The 17973-nt window shown below is 33.0% G+C and overlaps 1 protein-coding gene across 1 annotated transcript; it reads left to right on the top strand.

Annotated features, from left to right (window-relative positions):
* Positions 1–2791: 2791 nt before the first annotated feature.
* LOC145012911 (protein NRT1/ PTR FAMILY 1.1-like) lies at positions 2792–5664 on the top strand. Its single transcript, XM_078971708.1, has 5 exons — positions 2792–3028; positions 3118–3214; positions 3309–3526; positions 3613–4163; positions 4569–5664. The coding sequence occupies exons 2-5, from the start codon at positions 3127–3129 to the stop codon at positions 5491–5493; spliced, it is 1782 nt and encodes a 593-aa protein (XP_078827834.1). The 5' UTR covers positions 2792–3028; positions 3118–3126; the 3' UTR covers positions 5494–5664.
* Positions 5665–17973: the final 12309 nt, after the last annotated feature.

The following is a 17973-nucleotide window of genomic DNA, read 5'->3' as shown; positions in this document are numbered from 1 at the left end:
ATAAGAGCATGAAGTACCTCATGGATCAGCCCAACTTGAATATGAGATAGAATAGTTGGTTAGATGTAATGAAAGACTATGACTGCGAGATCTTATATCATCCGGGAAAGGCTAATGTGGTAGCCAACACCCTGAGCCGTAGAGTAGCGAGTGCTCTGATCCGAGATGTGTGTATAAGGATGACGGTGATGACGCCAATCCTAGATACTATTCGAAAGGCCTAGGTGGAGGTTGTGAGATCGAAGAACCGCAAAATGGAGCGGGTGATTGGGCAGGTGTTTGAGTTTGTGACAAATAGTTGTGGGCTTATGACTTTCCGAGGAAGATTTAGGTGCCCTACAGGGGTGGCGTCGGTGTATATTGATGGAGGAGGCGCATAGATCGAGATTCTTGATCCATCCAAGGGCCACTAAGATGTATTTGGACCTGAATGAAGACTGTTGGTAGCCCTGTATGAAGAGGGATGTGACATGGGTAGTTGAGAGATCCTTGAACTGTCGTCGGGTCAAGGTAGAGCACCAACGTCCACATGGTCCGTTACAGGCTTTAGAGATTCCCCAGTGGAAGTAGGAACATATTTCTATGGACTTTATCACCAAGTTACCGAGGACTGTGCGTGGAGTTGACGAGATATATGTGATTGTGGATCGGCTGACGAAGAGTGCTCACTTCCTCGCTATCAGTGAGAGCTCTTCTACAGAGAGACTGGCCGAGATTTATGTGAGAGAGGTGGTAGCATGACATTGAGTGGCGACATCGATAGTGTCAGATCAAGACATGCGCTTTACTTCCAAGTTCTGGAAGAAATTCCATGAGGAGTTGGGTAAAGACGTGCGCATTTCAGTACCGCATACCACCCGCAGATGGACGGGCAGAGAAACCAGACGATTCAGACGCTTGAGGACATGCTGCATGCATGTGTTATGGACTTCGAAGGATGTTGGGACACTTATTTTCCCTTGGCTGTGTTTTCTTACAATAACCATCATTCGAGTATTGGTATGCCTCCCTTTGAGATTCTATATGGGAGGAGGTGTCGGACTCCCATCTGTTGGGGAAAAGTAGGGCAAATAGTGATTGGTGGCACTGAGATAGTGCTAAAGACGACCGAGCAGATTCAGCAGGTCAGACAGAGGTTACTTACGACCTTGAGTCGCCAGAAGAGTTATGCATACAGGCGACGATCTGAGCTAGAGTTTTAGGTGGGAGATTTTATCCTCCTGAAGGTATCCCCGTGGAAAGGGGTGATTCGATTCAGGAAACGGGGCAAGTTGGGGCCCCGATACATCGTCCTTTCAGAGTGACCGCCAGAGTAAGTAAGGTAGCATACCGGTTGGAGCTACCTGCAGAGTTGATCCAGATTCATAACACCTTCCACGTATCTCAGTTGAGGAAGTGTGTAGCCGATGAAACGACGGTGGTTCCCTTAGAGGACATTCAGGTAGATGCAAACCTGAATTACATTGAAAGGCTGATAGCAATTTTAGATCGGAAGGTGAAAGTGTTGAGGAACAAAGAGGTGCCCTTGGTTCAGGTACAGTGGCAACATCGGATAGGGTCTGAGTAGACTTGGGAGCCGGAGTCCGAGATGCGAGAGTAGTACCCATAGTTATTTTCGGAGCATGACTTCGAGGGCGAAGTCTGATTCTAGTGGTGGAAAACTGTAACATCCCAAGTCTAAATATACCTTATAAACGGCTAAAGTATTCAACACTTTCACTTCAAAATGTTTCATATATCAAAATTAATTTGGATTCACTTTATTGGATCGGATCAAACCAACCCATCAAAACGAACACCTCTACTAAGCTTTGATTGGGAAACCCTTTATAATGTTTTTAAAATTGTTTTACAATCGAAACAAGAAATAGCTCGAACCCATAGACCCAACTTTATTATTCGATATATTTCATAGACCAACTTTATTATTCGACATATTTTCAAAATGATTATGAAAAGAGAAATTAAATAGATTAAATAACAAAATTAGTTTTATGGGTTACGTTTTATTTTTTGTTTTGATTGTAAAAAAAAAATATCAAAATGCTCTTAAAAAGTTTGAAAAGGTTCTAAAATAGTTGAAAAAGACTTGTAGAAAAAGGTAAAAATATTGCAAATTTTTTTATAAAAAAGTGCAAAATAAATATTTAAAAAGTTTGTACAAAAGGTTGTAAAAAAGTCTTAAAAATGTTAATTTGTTAAGAAAAACTAATTTTAGAATGAATTTATAAAAAAATGTTTAGAAACAAAATCTTAAAAAAATTAAGATTTAGGTCAAGATATAAATTATAAAATAATAGATGCAAAAAATTGACAACTTAACAATACTATAAACAAAAGGTTTTGTAAAAACAGTTTTGACCCTTTAATTTAATTTCTAACACCCACAAACAAGACTACGTAGATATTGCTTCAACACAGTATTACATACCCACAAAAAGGAATCCCACAATCATAAAAGAGAATCCTCCAAAGATATTCTCTTTTGTTGCATCTAACGCATAGTACATGTATAGATGGACAAGGTACAAGCAGCAAAACATAAACATTGTGAATTAATATACAAAGTGTTCATGCATGAGGTACAACTAACAAAGCACACATGCATGATGTCATTTGAACGTAAATAGCAACAAAATATTCTGTCAGACGTTACTTACCATCTACTATATAGTACATGGAAATCCCTAACACGTGTGACGTCTTTTTTAATGTCATTTGGCATGTAGCTCTTGTAGTTGTATACAAAGTAACATCAATATATAGAGACTTCTGAATATAAATAACGAAATATATAATCTTACAGGCACTACAGCGGCGATATATGGCTTTGCTCAATTCATGGAGTTTTGTTAATTAAGCTATCAAATTAACATCATCAAGGATGTTTATTTACGCTAGATAATAGAAGACCTTTTCCAAACGACACATATTTGTTTGCCAATACCATGCCTAACAAATGATCCAGAAAAAAGCACAAGTTGATAAACAGAGAGAGATATATCTGCGGTTTTGTTAATTTGTTTTCGTTAGTTTTCAACTCGATCCTAGCTACTATTTATTTATTGCTTTGTTGATTGTGGAAAAATTACGAGATTTTCCCTGCGATTTTCGTAGGCGGAGAACATGGAGATGTCTTCAATTGAGTCAGAAAGCGTCTCTAAACAAGGATCAATTCAAAAAGGAGGTCTTCGAACTATGCCGTTTATCATAGGTACGTGAATCAACTACTTGCTTCTTGTGGTAAAAAGCAAATGATCATATAACAAAACTTTAATTTGCTTAGTTTTCTTGTTAAATGTTTGTAGTTAATGAGGGGTTTGAAAGGGTTGCGAGTGTTGGACTTCGTGCAAATATGATCTTGTACCTGAAAAACGAGTATCACTTAAGCAGCGCAACTGGAGCAAGCATCTTGTTCTTATGGGGAGCCATCTCAAATTTCATGCCTACTTTGGGAGCTTTTCTATCCGATTCATATTTGGGTCGTTTTCGCGTGATTGGAATAGGATCAATCGTTTCTTTGATTGTAAGCTAAAGTCTCATCCTAATATCAACATAATTTCACACATATATTGAATGTCTAATCAATGATGTAATTATGTGCTTCTTTAGGGAATGACTATGGTGTGGTTAACGACGCTATTTCCAGCAGCAAGACCACGTAGTTGTGATCCAACGGTTGAGAGCTGTACAAAACCAAATCATCTCCAACTCGCCCTCCTGTTCATGTCTTTTGCAGTGATGTCGATAGGCTCAGGTGGGATTAGGCCATGTTCATTAGCCTTTGGTGCAGACCAGTTTGATCAGCCTGAAAATCCAGAAAACCCAAAAATCCTACAGCGTTTTTTTAACTGGTACTATGCTTCAGTTGGGATTTCTGTGATGATATCAGTCACAGTTATTGTTTATATTCAAACGGAGAAAGGATGGATTTTAGGTTTTGGAATTCCCGCAGTGTTGATGTTATGCTCAACTACCATGTTTTTCATCGGTTCTCCTCTTTACATCAAAGTGAAGGCAAATAAGAGCTTGTTCACTGGCTTTTTTCAAGTTGTTGCCGCATCTTTCAAGAATAAAGATCTTGCTTTTCCATCAAAAAGTTCGAACCATTGGTTTCATCACAACAAGGGTACCAAGATTATCGTACCCACGAACAAAATACGGTATTTTTCATCATCTAATGTCATCAATATTTACACTATTTGATTACCAAACTTTCTAGTATACTCCTGCAAGCTCACGATAGCTAGCTATACGTGGAATCAGGTAACGACAACATGCAAGAAGCATGACCAAGTTAGGCATAGATCCTTGATAATAGCATTTACTAAAAATTGCTTTGGAAACTCCTAAAACAATACATAAGAATATGGTTAGATTCGTAGTATATTCTCTTAATTGATTTATAAAATCTAGTCTTTTTGTCTTTGTTAATAACGCAAAGTGATATAAGCGATATATATTACTATTAAAAAAAGACTAGCTAAATCGGATATACATTACTATTAAAAAAAGAGTAGCTAAATCGGATATATTCTTTCTTGTTTCTTTCTCTTATCTTTATGTAGATTCTTGAACAAAGCCTGCATACTGAAGAACCCCGAGAAGGATGTGACTCCTACAGGAGAAGCTGTAGATCCATGGAGCATGTGCACTGTGAAGCAAGTCGAAGAATTCAAAGCACTAATCAAGGTGCTCCCGATATGGTCTACAGGCATAGTGATCGCAGTCACTGTAAACCAACACTCTTTCCCTGTGCTACAAGCCAACTCCATGGATCGACATGTGATAGGGAGTTTCAAAATTCCACCAGGATCCTTCGATGTTTTTGCATTACTAACTTTAACCATATGGGTCGCTCTTTATGACCAGCTTCTAGTACGCCAGATTGCAAAACTCACAAAAAGACCACAAGGTTTTAGCCTAAAACAAAGAATGGGAATTGGGATTTTTCTTTCATGTATAGCCATGGTTGTGTCAGCGACTGTGGAAAGAAAGAGGCGCGATGCAGCCATTACCCAAGGGCTTTCTAAGAACCCTTATGGAGTAGTAAATATGTCTGCATTCTGGCTAGTACCACAGTATTCGTTGATAGGTTTAGCTGAGGCATTCAATGCAATAGGGCAAATAGAGTTCTACTACTCTCAGTTTCCAAAGAGTATGACTAGCATTGGAGTGGCTCTATTTGCACTTGGGAATGCTGTTGGAAACCTGGTCGGGAGTCTAATTGTTGGGGTCGTGAATGGGTACTCAAAACAAGGTGGAAGAGTGAGTTGGGTTTCAAACAATTTGAACCAAGGTCACTATGATTATTACTATTGGATTCTTGCCATTTTGAGTTTGGCAAATTTTTTCTACTTTTTAGGGTGTAGTTGGGCTTATGGTCCTTGTGATGATCCAAAACAATGGGATGATGAAGCAGAAGAAGTTGAGGAAGTTCAAGAGATGAAATTTGTGAAGGGATCTTCATCTCCCATGCATCATAGGATCTAGATGATCTTCATTGGTACGTGCATTTGGATTTGTAATTTCACTAGATCTTGTTTATTAAGTAGTATGTTGTGAAATTGATTGGTTCGTAGTTGTTTGGTTGAAGCTGATGATGTAGGTCTTTGGAGGCATGAGTATATATATTTATATACCGTATAAAACTTAATTTTGTAAGTGTTGGTTGTCTAAAATGAAAAATATATATATGAATGTAAGGGTGTGTACAATACAATGAATTTTTTATGGTTTAGCATATTATCACATCATCATTCTTTTTTTTTTTATACAATTTCAACAAAATTTTTGTATAATGTATTGAACTCTGAAAAGTTTAATAAAAGATATATTTAAAAGGAAAATCTCCAGAAAAGTTTTAAAATTTTAGTCTAATTTATGAAAAAGTTTCAAACTAATTTTTGTTTACAGAAAAGCACAGAATACCGATTAAAACTTCGAATAAACCCTTTTTGGCCGGTCTCGTAGATTTAGCCGGTATTTTGTCATTTTTTGTTAGTTTGCTCAAAATATTAGGACTTTTCTGAAAATTACCCGATAATCAAATATTGAGACTTTTTTGAAAATTTTTATGGAATTAACGGATATTATTATTAACAAATCATTTATAAACATAAAAAATATTTTTTATTATAAACAAAGGAAATACATTTGTTGCTAATTTCTAGAAATAGAATGGTCGACTATGTACTTCTCTATGGTTTGTTGACCACTTCAAAATCTCTATGTACTTCCTATGTATCGTTGTGGGTGTCACTGTGACAAGTACTCTGTTAAGCGTGACCAATACAAGAGTTGACAATATTTATTAAAACATAATTAATAAGTGTCTACTTGTTATTAGCCATGATGCTATATGATAATGTTTTATTAGAAAATATCATTACACGAACATATAGATCTTTCATTATGTTCTAACGTAACTACTACCTAACCTCCAAACATTACCCGGTAACAATCATAAAATTACACACATCTATTGAGAGTGAAAAGTAAAATTTGAATGACAATTTAAATAGATAATCATCCTTCACTTGTTTCCATATAAATTATCATTTACGGTTCATTTTTCACATTTTATAGATGTGTGTTAGCCGATGGTTGTTAACATGTAAGGTATGAATGTTGGTTGGTAGTTAGGTTAAACAACGTAAGAAGACCACCAACATTAGAGGAATGCTAACTAAGTTCATCTCACCATCATACTTATAACAATGCATAGGAAGAACGTAGAGAGTTTGAGTGGTCAGAAAAAAAAAAAAAAAAAGGAGTACTTAGACTACCAATTTATTCCAATAAATTAGCAACAAATGTATTTCCTTTTTATAATAAAAATATTTTGTATGTTTATTAATGATTTGTTAATAATAATGTCCATTAATTTCATGATAATTTTCAAAAAATTCCCAATATTTTGATTATTATTTATTTTTTGGAAAACTCCCAAAATTTTGAGCAAACAAACGAAAAAGGACAGAATAACGGTAAAATCTGCGAAACCGTTCGAAAAGGGTTTTTCGAAGTTTTAACCAGTATTCTGTGCTTTTCTGTAAATAAAATTTAATTTATGACTTTTTCATAAATTAGACTAAAATTTTAAGACTTTTCTGGAGATTTCCTTATTTAAAAACTAAAAAATTTCATTTTTCCAATAAAAATTTCATGAACTTCATATTCTTAAATACCAATATAATAACCCACAATAATGAAATTTAATCTTTTAAATGTCAATTAGAGATTTCATATTTCATTCGTATTTATGATGAAAATATATACACATTAATGGGTTATTCTCACTAGATCTTGTTTATTAAGTAGTTGACAAAAACGCAAACACACGAACTTCCCAACTTGAACAGTTTATTTAATATAAACCAGTTCGATTATACATCAACTTACATCAAAAAACCTCACTACAATAACACTCACACTCGGATAAAAACCTAATAACAAGATCTAATGAAACTATGAACTTCTATGAGAGAAACCCTAACAGATACCGAGAGAGAAAAGAAGATGAAAAATATCTAGATCTGATCAACTGATACAAAATGACTAAGCTTCTTCTCTTAAATACTTCGGATACTTGACCGACCCATAAAGCATCTAAGATCCGCGCATTAACCCGAATTATATCACCTGCATACAATTTATACACTCTACCCACAAATAGCAATATTATACAAAACATATCCTTCAACATTTAAAGTTCAGTTTGTCAAATACTAAAGGTATTTTCAACACCCCCCCCCCCCCCCCCCCCACAAACTGAACATTAACACAATTTATGATTTTTTTATATTTAAAAACATTTATTAAACCTAGTCTATTAGAAATATATTCATGTTGAGAAGATCCAAGAGCTTTGGTGAAAACATCTGCATTTTGATTTAAAGAATCAATCTTATTAACTTTTATAATACCATTTTCAACTTTTTCTCTAATAAAATGAAGATCCACTTCAAAATGTTTAGACCTCTCATGAAATACAGGATTTAGTACAAGTTTGATTGCTGATTCATTGTCACAAAAAATGTTGACTGGATTTAAACCAGTTATTCCCAAATCATATAGTAACTTTAAAATCCAAATTACCTCACAAGTTACAGACCCTAATGCTCTGTATTCAGATTCAGTGGAAGAACGAGAAACAGTGCTCTGTTTCTTGCTTTTCCAGGATACAAGTGAACCAACAAAATAAACAAGATATCCTGTAACATACCTTCTACTAAACAAACATTTTGCCCAATCAGCATCAACAAAACCAATAAGACTAAGAGAATCAGTTTTTGTTATATGAATTCCTTTCCCTGGACAATCTTTTAAGTATCTTAACAATCTTAAAGCTATATTCACATGAGATTTATAAGGTTTATGCATGTACTGACTTAAAATTTGAACAGCATATGAAATATCAGGTCTTGTCATAGTTAGATAGATCAGTTTACCAATTAATTTTTGAAATTCTGTAATATTTACCACATAATCAGAAGGATCTAAATCACATTCTTTCTTAATAACAAGATTAGGTTCCAAAGGTGTTTTAACAGGTTTACAAGCAATCATACCAAACTCTTGTAACAATTCCAAACAATATTTCCTTTGATTTAGGCAAATACCCTGATCGAAACATCAAAGACCTAGCAACATTAAGAATATGTCTATGTTTTCTTTCAACCACTCCATTTTGTTGTTGAGTGTGAACACATGAAGTTTGATGCAAAATACCTTTAGACTCAAACAATTGTCTCATTTTAAAATTCAAAAACTCAGTTCCATTGTCTGACCTAACTGTTTTAATTTTAACTCCAAATTGATTAAACAAAATATTAAAGAAAACAAGAACACAACCATAAACTTCATCTTTTGATTTCAACAAATAAACCCATGTAGCTCTAGAATAATCATCAACTATGGTTAAAAAATACCTAAATCCTTCTGAGGTTGTCACTCTATAAGGTCCCCAAACATCCAAATGTATTAACTCACCCAGTTTAGTAGTAACATGTTGACTAGCAGGAAATGACTCCCGAGTTTGCTTAGCCTTATGACATACATCACAGGGTGGCAGTACTTCATTACCAAAATTTAATTGAGTTCTTAGAGATCCTAGGGCTTGATCAGAAGGATGACCAAGTCTATTATGCCAAGTTAATTTTGATACACAACACACAGAAACAGAATGACTATAACTGCATGAATTACCTGAAGGTTCACTATTGATGTAATAGAGACCCTCAGATTCTCTACCATTCCCACCATCTCCTTTGATTGTAAACCCTGAATTTTACAACTATGTTCATTAAAAACAACCTCGCAATTACTGTCTTTACAAACCTTATGAACAGACAACAAGTTAACATTAAAATCAGGAACAACAAAAACATCAAAAAGAGTCAAAGAATTAGACAAATTCAAATTTCCAATTTTTTCAATTTTAGCTGAAGTACCATTAGGATGGCTAACCAGAAGATCTAATTTAGACACATCCACAGTGTCATGAAGAAGAGACTCAGAAGCAATCATATGTTGATTAGCTCCAGAATCAACAATCCACTTTAGAGGACTAACAGAGGAATTAAAGGCTTGAAACAAACAGGTACCTACCATATTAACACTGGCAGAAGTTTCCTCATTAAGCTGTCTATCACCAATAAGTTGTAAAAATTTGAAGTATTGTTCCTTGGTGAGCTGATGAAATTCTGAATCCCTACTAGAATCAGGAGTACTAGAAGGAATAGCATTACCATAAGTAGTAGTAGAGGAATTGGCAGAAACATTTTTATTAAAGCTATTCTGATTACTAGACTCATTCCTTGACTTAAAATCCTTGGGATAACCAATTAGCTTATAACATTTATCAATTGTATGACCTTTAATTCCACAATTTTTACACTAAACAGATTGAGTTTTGTTTTTATTAGTGTTATTAAACCCAGATTTGTTATTAAACCTGCTATTAAAAGCAGTAGGTTGAGACTTAGAAAAGGACTGTGAAGACTGAAGAGAAGACAAGGATCCATTTCTTTAAATAGATTCTTCTCTTGAAAGAATAGAAAATGCAGTTTTAACATTAGGTAAAGGTTCCATTAACAAAATATGACTTTTTACTTGACTATAGGACTCATCAAGCCTAGACAAAAACTGCATAAGTTTCATGAGATTAGAATGATCTTTCAATTTGATAGCAGCTTCACAAGTACACTCAGTCAAGCTAGTAAGACCATCAAATTCCTTCCACAAGGAATCAAGTTTATTAAAATAGTCAGACAAAGAAATTCCATTTTGTTTAAGTGTATTAATTTGTTGATGTATATTAAACACCACAGATCCATCTGACTTATTATAAGTTTCAAACAAATTATTCCAAATATCCTCAGCTACCTCAGAGTAAGCTTGACTCTGATATATAGAATCAGAAACAGAAGATAAAAGCCAGGAACATACAACAGCATTAGCCCTATCCCACTTAGATTTTTTTGACTCATCAACACTAGTTTTCTTAAGAGTACCATCAATAAACCCAAGTTTATTCCTAGCTTTGAGAGCTCTAGAAATAGAACTCTTCCATAATCGAAAATTTTCATTTCCAGTTAATTTTGTAGTAACTATTGAAGTAATAGCATTATCAGATGGATGAATGTAGAGAGGATCATCAAAATTAATTGACTCATCCTTTCCACTTCCACTAGGTATAGAACCAGAATCACCACTCGAAGTAGTGTCTTCAGCCATTTAAAAAACAAAGTAAAAAACAACAGATAATACCACAAACAGGAGACAACAGTACTGATCTAATGTCCAGATGGTCACCAGGTATTTTAGGGCCCAAGACAATCAGTACAGTGTCAAAGAACAAACAAGAAAACATATAATGCAAGAACCAGACAATGGTGTGCACAATACAATCACAAATTCCCAACCAGAACAATATTACCAATCAATATAGAAAAAAGGAACAAAACAGTCCTCACAGTGAGTTGGAAGCAACCAAGAAGAATCGACTCTCTAAGTCCGTTCTCTACTAGGGTTTATCGGTGATCAAATCCGACCCCTAGAGAGTTATTTCGGAGTAGAGATTAATCGATTATGATAACTTTGAAGATCAACAGAAGCGAAGCGCTAATATCACAAGCGTTTGTTTCACCTTTACTTGTTACCTGCAAGAATCAAAACATTCTCGCAGTACCAGGATCTTGAACAAAAAAAAACATACAAAAAATCTATAAAGAACAGAAATGATCTTCACAAGAAGAATCAGAAAAGTATCGTTCTTAGATTGACGATCTGATGATGAAAACCACAATCGAGCGTCTGCAACAACAAATCGGAGCCTGAGAGCTCTGATACCATGACAAAAACGCAAACACACGAACTTCCCAACTTGAACAGTTTATTTAATATAAACCAGTTCGATTATACATGAACTTACATCAAAAAACCTCACTACAATAACACTCACACTCGGATGAAAACCTAATAACAAGATCTAATGAAACTATGAACTTCTATGAGAGAAACCCTAACAGATACCGAGAGAGAAAAGAAGATGAAAAATATCTAGATCTGATCAACTGATACAAAATGACTAAGCTTCTTCTCTTAAATACTTCGGATACTTGACCGACCCATAAAGCATCTAAGATCCGCGCATTAACCCGAATTATATCACCTGCATACAATTTATACACTCTACCCACAAATAGCAATATTATACAAAACATATCCTTCAACATTTAAAGTTCAGTTTGTCAAATACTAAAGGTATTTTCAACAGTAGTATGTTGTGAAATTCGTAGTTATTTGGTTTAAGCAGTTGATGTAGTTTATTTCGTCTTTGGAGGCAGTTGATATAGTTATATACCGTATAAAACTTAATTTTGTAAGTGTTGGTTGTCTAAAATGAAATATATATAGTGTCTACAATACAATGATTTTTTTATGGTTTAGCATATTATCACATCATCATTTTGTTTTTTTATACAATTTCAACAAAAATTTTATATAATGTATTGAACTCTGTAAAATTTAATAAAACATATATTTAAAAACTAAAAAAGTTTCATTTTTCCAATAAAAATTTCACGAACTTCATATTCTTAAATATGAATATAATAACCCACAATAAGAAAATTTAAACTTTTAAATGTCAATTAGAGATTTCATATTTCATTCGACTATCTGAACTATTCATTATAAATGCTATAATATAGTTTACACCAAAAACAATCTATGATGAAAATATATACACATTAATGGGTTATGTTCACTATTTATGCCTATAGAAAAGGTTGGTAATTAAGGAAAGTTTTCCCAAGTTGATTTAATTTAATAACGATTAATTCATCTATGAATTTCATGATAATAAGCAAGTATTTTAATTACTTTACCAGTAACAATATATATATATATATCTATATATATATATATATATATATATATATATATATATATATATATATATATATATATATATATATATATAGGTAAAGTGAATATACCTAACAACCTTATATAAGCTTAGGTACCTAACTCCATAATACTACATCGGTTTGTATCATATTTACATTGTAATTGCCTAAGGTTCTTAAACTTCAACCCCATAACTTGATTACTTCCAAAATCTTTGGACTTTCACCAATATCTTTCTTTTACATCACGTCTTTCTATCGAATACTACCTGATGGGCTTCATATCCTACCGCAACAAATGAAAGGGTGTAGGAGAAATATAATGATGAATTTCCAAATTTTTTTGAAGTAAATCAAGTTTAGGTATGAAGTTTAAGAACTTTTGATGATTGCAATGAAAATTTAATGCAAAATAACGTAGTTTGATGAGGTTAGGTACCTAAGCTTGTATAAGGTTGTTAGGTATATTCACTTTACCCTATATATATATATATATATATATATATATATATATATATATATATATATATATATATATATATATATATGGAAAAGTGAATATACCCTTAAGGGTATATAAGCTTACATACCCAAATTCATCATACTACATCGCTTTGTAACATATATATACATTGTAATAGTTCAATATTCTTATAATTCAATTTCTAACATGATTTACTTCCAAGATTTTTATAAATTTCACTTTTATCTTCCTTTTATATAATTTTCATTTTCAACTATAATATATATAGTCAGTATGTGTTTGGAAAAAAAAAAATATAATGTAAGAAAAAGATATTAGTGAAAATTTGAAAATCTTGAAAATAAATCAAGTTAGAGATTGAAGTTTAAGAAAAATATAATAAATATATTAAACAAACTCACCATACTATATGGGAAAAGTGAATATACCCTTAAGGGTATATAAGCTTAGGTACCCAAAGTCACCATACTACGTCGTTTTGTATCATATATATACATTGTAATTGTCTAATGTTCTTATAATTCAATTTCTAACTTGATTTCATTCAAAGATTTTTATAAATTTCACATTTATTTTCCTCTTATATAATTTTTATTTTCAACTATAATATATATAGCCTAATTGATGTTCGTCAAAAACATTTGATGTAAGAGGAAGATAATAATGAAATTTTAAAAATCTTGAAAGTAAATCAATTTAAGGATTGAAGTTGAAGAACATTATAATAAATATATCAAACAAAATGACATATTATAGTGAGTTTGGGTACCTAAGCTTATATACTCTTAAGGGTATATTCACTTTTCCCTATATATATATATATATATATATATATATATATATATATATATATATATATATATATATATATATATATATATATATATATATATACATATATATATATATATATATATATATATATATATATATATATATATATATACTATCACGATATAGAGTATGACCATACTATTATCCAACTAAACCAAATTTAAATATACTGGTACATTTTAGCTTAGAAACTAGACTATACTACAATATATGTAATCTACGTCTAATACCAACTCTATTTAGACAACATTATCATAATTTAGTGTTTATACTTATCCCAAAGTATTAGGTATTTAATATACATTAATCTTTTCAGTAATGATACTTCTATTAAGATTATTATGTATCATATATTTACCTTAACACAACTATAACCATATCTGGTTGGCAAAATAAATATCAACAAGTATACATCTAATACGTATTCCAGATAATAAGCATATAATTTACATATATATTTTCAACAGATATTTAACACTTTTATTAGATACTTGTATTAAAATGATGGTCATGAAAATAACTATGCACTCACCTGATTGAGGTGGAATATTCATGGGAAATCTAGATCATAGGCTAATACTTTAGCTTATCCTTTTTAAACAGCCTAAATAGAAATATTACTATGCTTCAATATTCCTTTATATTTAAAAGCTTATAAATTATCTTTCGATTCTTCAATAATCCCATGAAATACTTTAAGTTCTATCAAATATGAAGCAACCTGGAAAGATCATATCGGAGGTATGGTTTGTTTTGTATACAAAGTATACTATTCGAAAAATCCACTTTAAACACCTCACTAGATCTAGCCTAGACATTACTCCTGTTAGTTGATAAATCAGTATTTTGAATAGAATCAGTGATAAATCTTATTTATAAATTTATAATAACTGTTATGAATATAGATATAAGTTACACTTAAAGCATATTGTAAGCGTAGCTTAACTTATAGAGTTTCTAGCAAAAAGATGGAGAGACAGAAAAAACTTTGACTCGAAAACTTCTTTTTGTTTGGGATCACTAATGCCTCGGGCCTTGCTAAAATGAAATTCTCAAGTGTCCTAAAAATACTTCAGAAACTCGGAGCTTTAGAGTGAAAGATATTGAGAGATTTTGGTGTGAAGAAGAGATGAGGGCTAGAGCTCTATAGACTGTCTACAAGGGAAGCGTGTCGCGTCTTGGCATGTTGTCTCCCTTTGTTTGCTACCATTTGTCATCATTTCATTGGGACACGTCTTCATGTAGGTGGAGATTCCGGCCTTAGCTTATCAATGTTCTCTATATCGATGAATTCATATTTACGAGTACTTCAACTCTCGTTTACATTGTTCTGGAAAACACTCAACTAATTTTCATTTCGATTTTTGTGTCACACAATACTATATTGTGTTGCACTAAAGCTTCGAAAAATCATAACTTCTCCATACGATGTCAAATTTAACCATTCTTTATACGCACATTTTTGTAATTACAATTACTACGACTTTCGTTTAGATGACTTAAGCTAATAAACTACCTATCTCTGATTTACCTTTTATGATACATATCGTTGTGTCGGGTTGACCACGAAACTTAGAAAAATCATAATTTCCTCATACGAAATCAGATTTATGCATTCTTTATACTCATGAATTTGTCATCACGTCTACTACAACCTTCTGTAAGACTATTTATCCTAAATAATCTTTTATTTTAAAACATTTATTTATCGTGATTCTTAATTTTATAATGAGGTTCTATAGAAATATTATAAGCCCATAATATTTGTCCATAAACATGTACCCAATATATAAATATCATGTATATAACTCGAATTGCATTTGAAGTGTTCTTAATTATTTATGATTAGCGAATATTTATAATCTATAATCCTTAAAATGTCTAGCCTGAATTTGTGGGCATTACATTCATCCTCATTAACCCTGACATATTGCTTAGCTTCATCACCCATAATAACATATTCCCAACCCTTTCCATGTTCACTAACTCTTGTGTTTGTCTTAAGGCTTTTTTGTTCCTAACACTACTTTTAGGTGGCCTTTAAACCTGAGGACAAGTGGTCTTGTTGTGTCCTCTCTATTTGCATATACCACAACATACAAGTTTTCCCTCCTTTGATATAGTATATCTTCCAATCCTTCTGTATCATCTCTTATTCTTTTTATGGTTGGTCTTCCTAGAATCCCTCTTTTTATTAGGGGAAAAGGCGGGATGTTTTCTGTAGGAGGCCACATGTTGTTTCCATTCATCCCATGAATGCGGTTTTTGTATGAATTATGGTACAAGGCTGCCACATACATTGGGTCTACATATGGTCCATCATGCTTTGAATTTAAGAATGATAATGTTGCAACTGAATGCACATACCCATAACTATTAAATTATGACAGTCTGTATGTGCATTCCTTCTTAGGCACATCAGCAACATAATGTTTCTTGTTTCAAACTTCATCACCATACAATAAATAACGTGCCAAGACCTAAATTCATGAAAAGAAATGGTACAAATCCTTACATATGTTAAATATTTAATTATTCATTTACTTGTATATTTACATACCTTTTGTCTAATTTTTAACAAATTCAACTTGTCCTCGATGCTTGGACATACATTGTAAAGATTCCATCCTTGTCCTTTAACTTGAATGTTAACCATACTTTGCATGACATAAATACGAATATCTTCTAACATAATGATAATGGGTTTCTTCTAGAATCCATTATAACCTTAGTAAAGCTTTCTGAGCATCCATTCTCCACAGATTCAATAGATGCATGATGAATTTTGAAGAAAGCCAAAGACAATGTGATATTCTCTATGTGTGATAACTGAAAAAGAAAAATGTTTTCTCTACGCTTTCAAAATCATGATATCTTTGTTTGCAGAAAATCCTAGTACAACAAAACATTTTGTGGAAACTGTCTTGTTGTATTAAAATAACTTTGAATAAAGTGTTGTTGAGGGAATTTATGGTACTCCGGAATTTAACAAGTTAATCACATGATGGTTATAGGCAGTTGAGTTGGAGTTGTGTGTTGGGGCTTAGCCGAACTTAGCAGTTTAGCATTCTTGAGAGGTAAGTCTCCCCACCATACTAATAGGTCAAAGGCACCAATGCCGACCCATTTTATGATATGTGGTATACTAGCTGAAGTTATGTTATGAGCATGATAGTTGGTTATGTGCTAGGAAGTATGCTAGTTGTATATGTGGTATGCTTGTATGGAAGACCATGGGAGCCCATGTCACACGGATGTAATACCATGTGGAGAGCCCATGGCTTTCCTACTAAAGACCAAGAGAGAGCCCATGACAGCCGAATGTAAGACCATGTGGAGAGCCCATGGCACTTAGGTGTAAGTGATGGGTTTTGAGCATTCTAACACTTCCTAAGTGTACATGCAACCCTAATAAGCTTGGATCTATGTTTGTCTAATTATCATGCAAAGTTGAATTCCGACGTTATATTCCTATCTAGCATACATGGGGAACAATTTTTAACATGAATTATAGATAGAATAACTTACCTTGTTGTTGCTTATGTTCCTTGAAACCTTGTGAGCCTAGCACCCCAAGTGTGATGCCTCAAATGCTTCACACAACACCAAATGATCTTGGAAAGACTTTTGAGAGAATGCACACTTCTTGAAAACGTCCTAGCCCTCTTGTTTCATATGTGTAGCCGATTTTGGTGGAGAATAGGATTCTTATATAGTGTTGACACATCTAGGGTTACACCATGTAAACCCTAATGTGTCATGACTCTTCATTTCCATGACCCATGGGTTTGTAACTCCCAATGGAGCATCCTATGGGTGGAACCCAACTTGATAATCCATGGAGCCTCTTAGCCCACTATACAAGATATGGATGATTTACATAATCAACCCATATATTTAATTAGTTATCTTTTGATCACTTAATTAATTCTAAATTAATTCTTGATCAAACTAATCAAATAATATTATTAATATATTAGAACTTATAATATATTAATAATCTCCAAATATTATTTCTATCATTTAGTCTATCCAATTGCATGGTGCCATGCAACCCAAATGGACCATGCCGGGTCGGGTCAAGTACATACCAGAAATAGTTATGGACTTAGACACCTTATCCAACAGTAAGACCATGTGGGGAGCCCATGGCATCCTAGATTAAGACCCTGGGGACAAGCCCTCGACATCCCTATATGTTGTATGCATGGCTTATGTGGTTTATGTAGCTTGTATAGC

This window comes from Lactuca saligna, chromosome 8 (genome assembly GCF_052625555.1).
Source record: "Lactuca saligna cultivar CGN05327 chromosome 8, ASM5262555v1, whole genome shotgun sequence".
Taxonomy (NCBI): domain Eukaryota; kingdom Viridiplantae; phylum Streptophyta; class Magnoliopsida; order Asterales; family Asteraceae; genus Lactuca; species Lactuca saligna.
The sequence above is the reverse complement of the archived record's forward strand: the minus strand, read 5'-3'. Positions and strand labels throughout refer to the sequence as shown.

Excerpts from the sequence above, each read along its gene's own strand:
- LOC145012911 (XM_078971708.1), top strand. The coding sequence starts at position 3,127 with ATGGAGATGTCTTCAATTGAGTCAGAAAGCGTCTCTAAACAAGGATCA. Across the intron at positions 3,215-3,308 it reads AACTATGCCGTTTATCATAG|TTAATGAGGGGTTTGAAAGG; the intron begins GTACGTGAATCA and ends AAATGTTTGTAG. Across the intron at positions 3,527-3,612 it reads GATCAATCGTTTCTTTGATT|GGAATGACTATGGTGTGGTT; the intron begins GTAAGCTAAAGT and ends GTGCTTCTTTAG.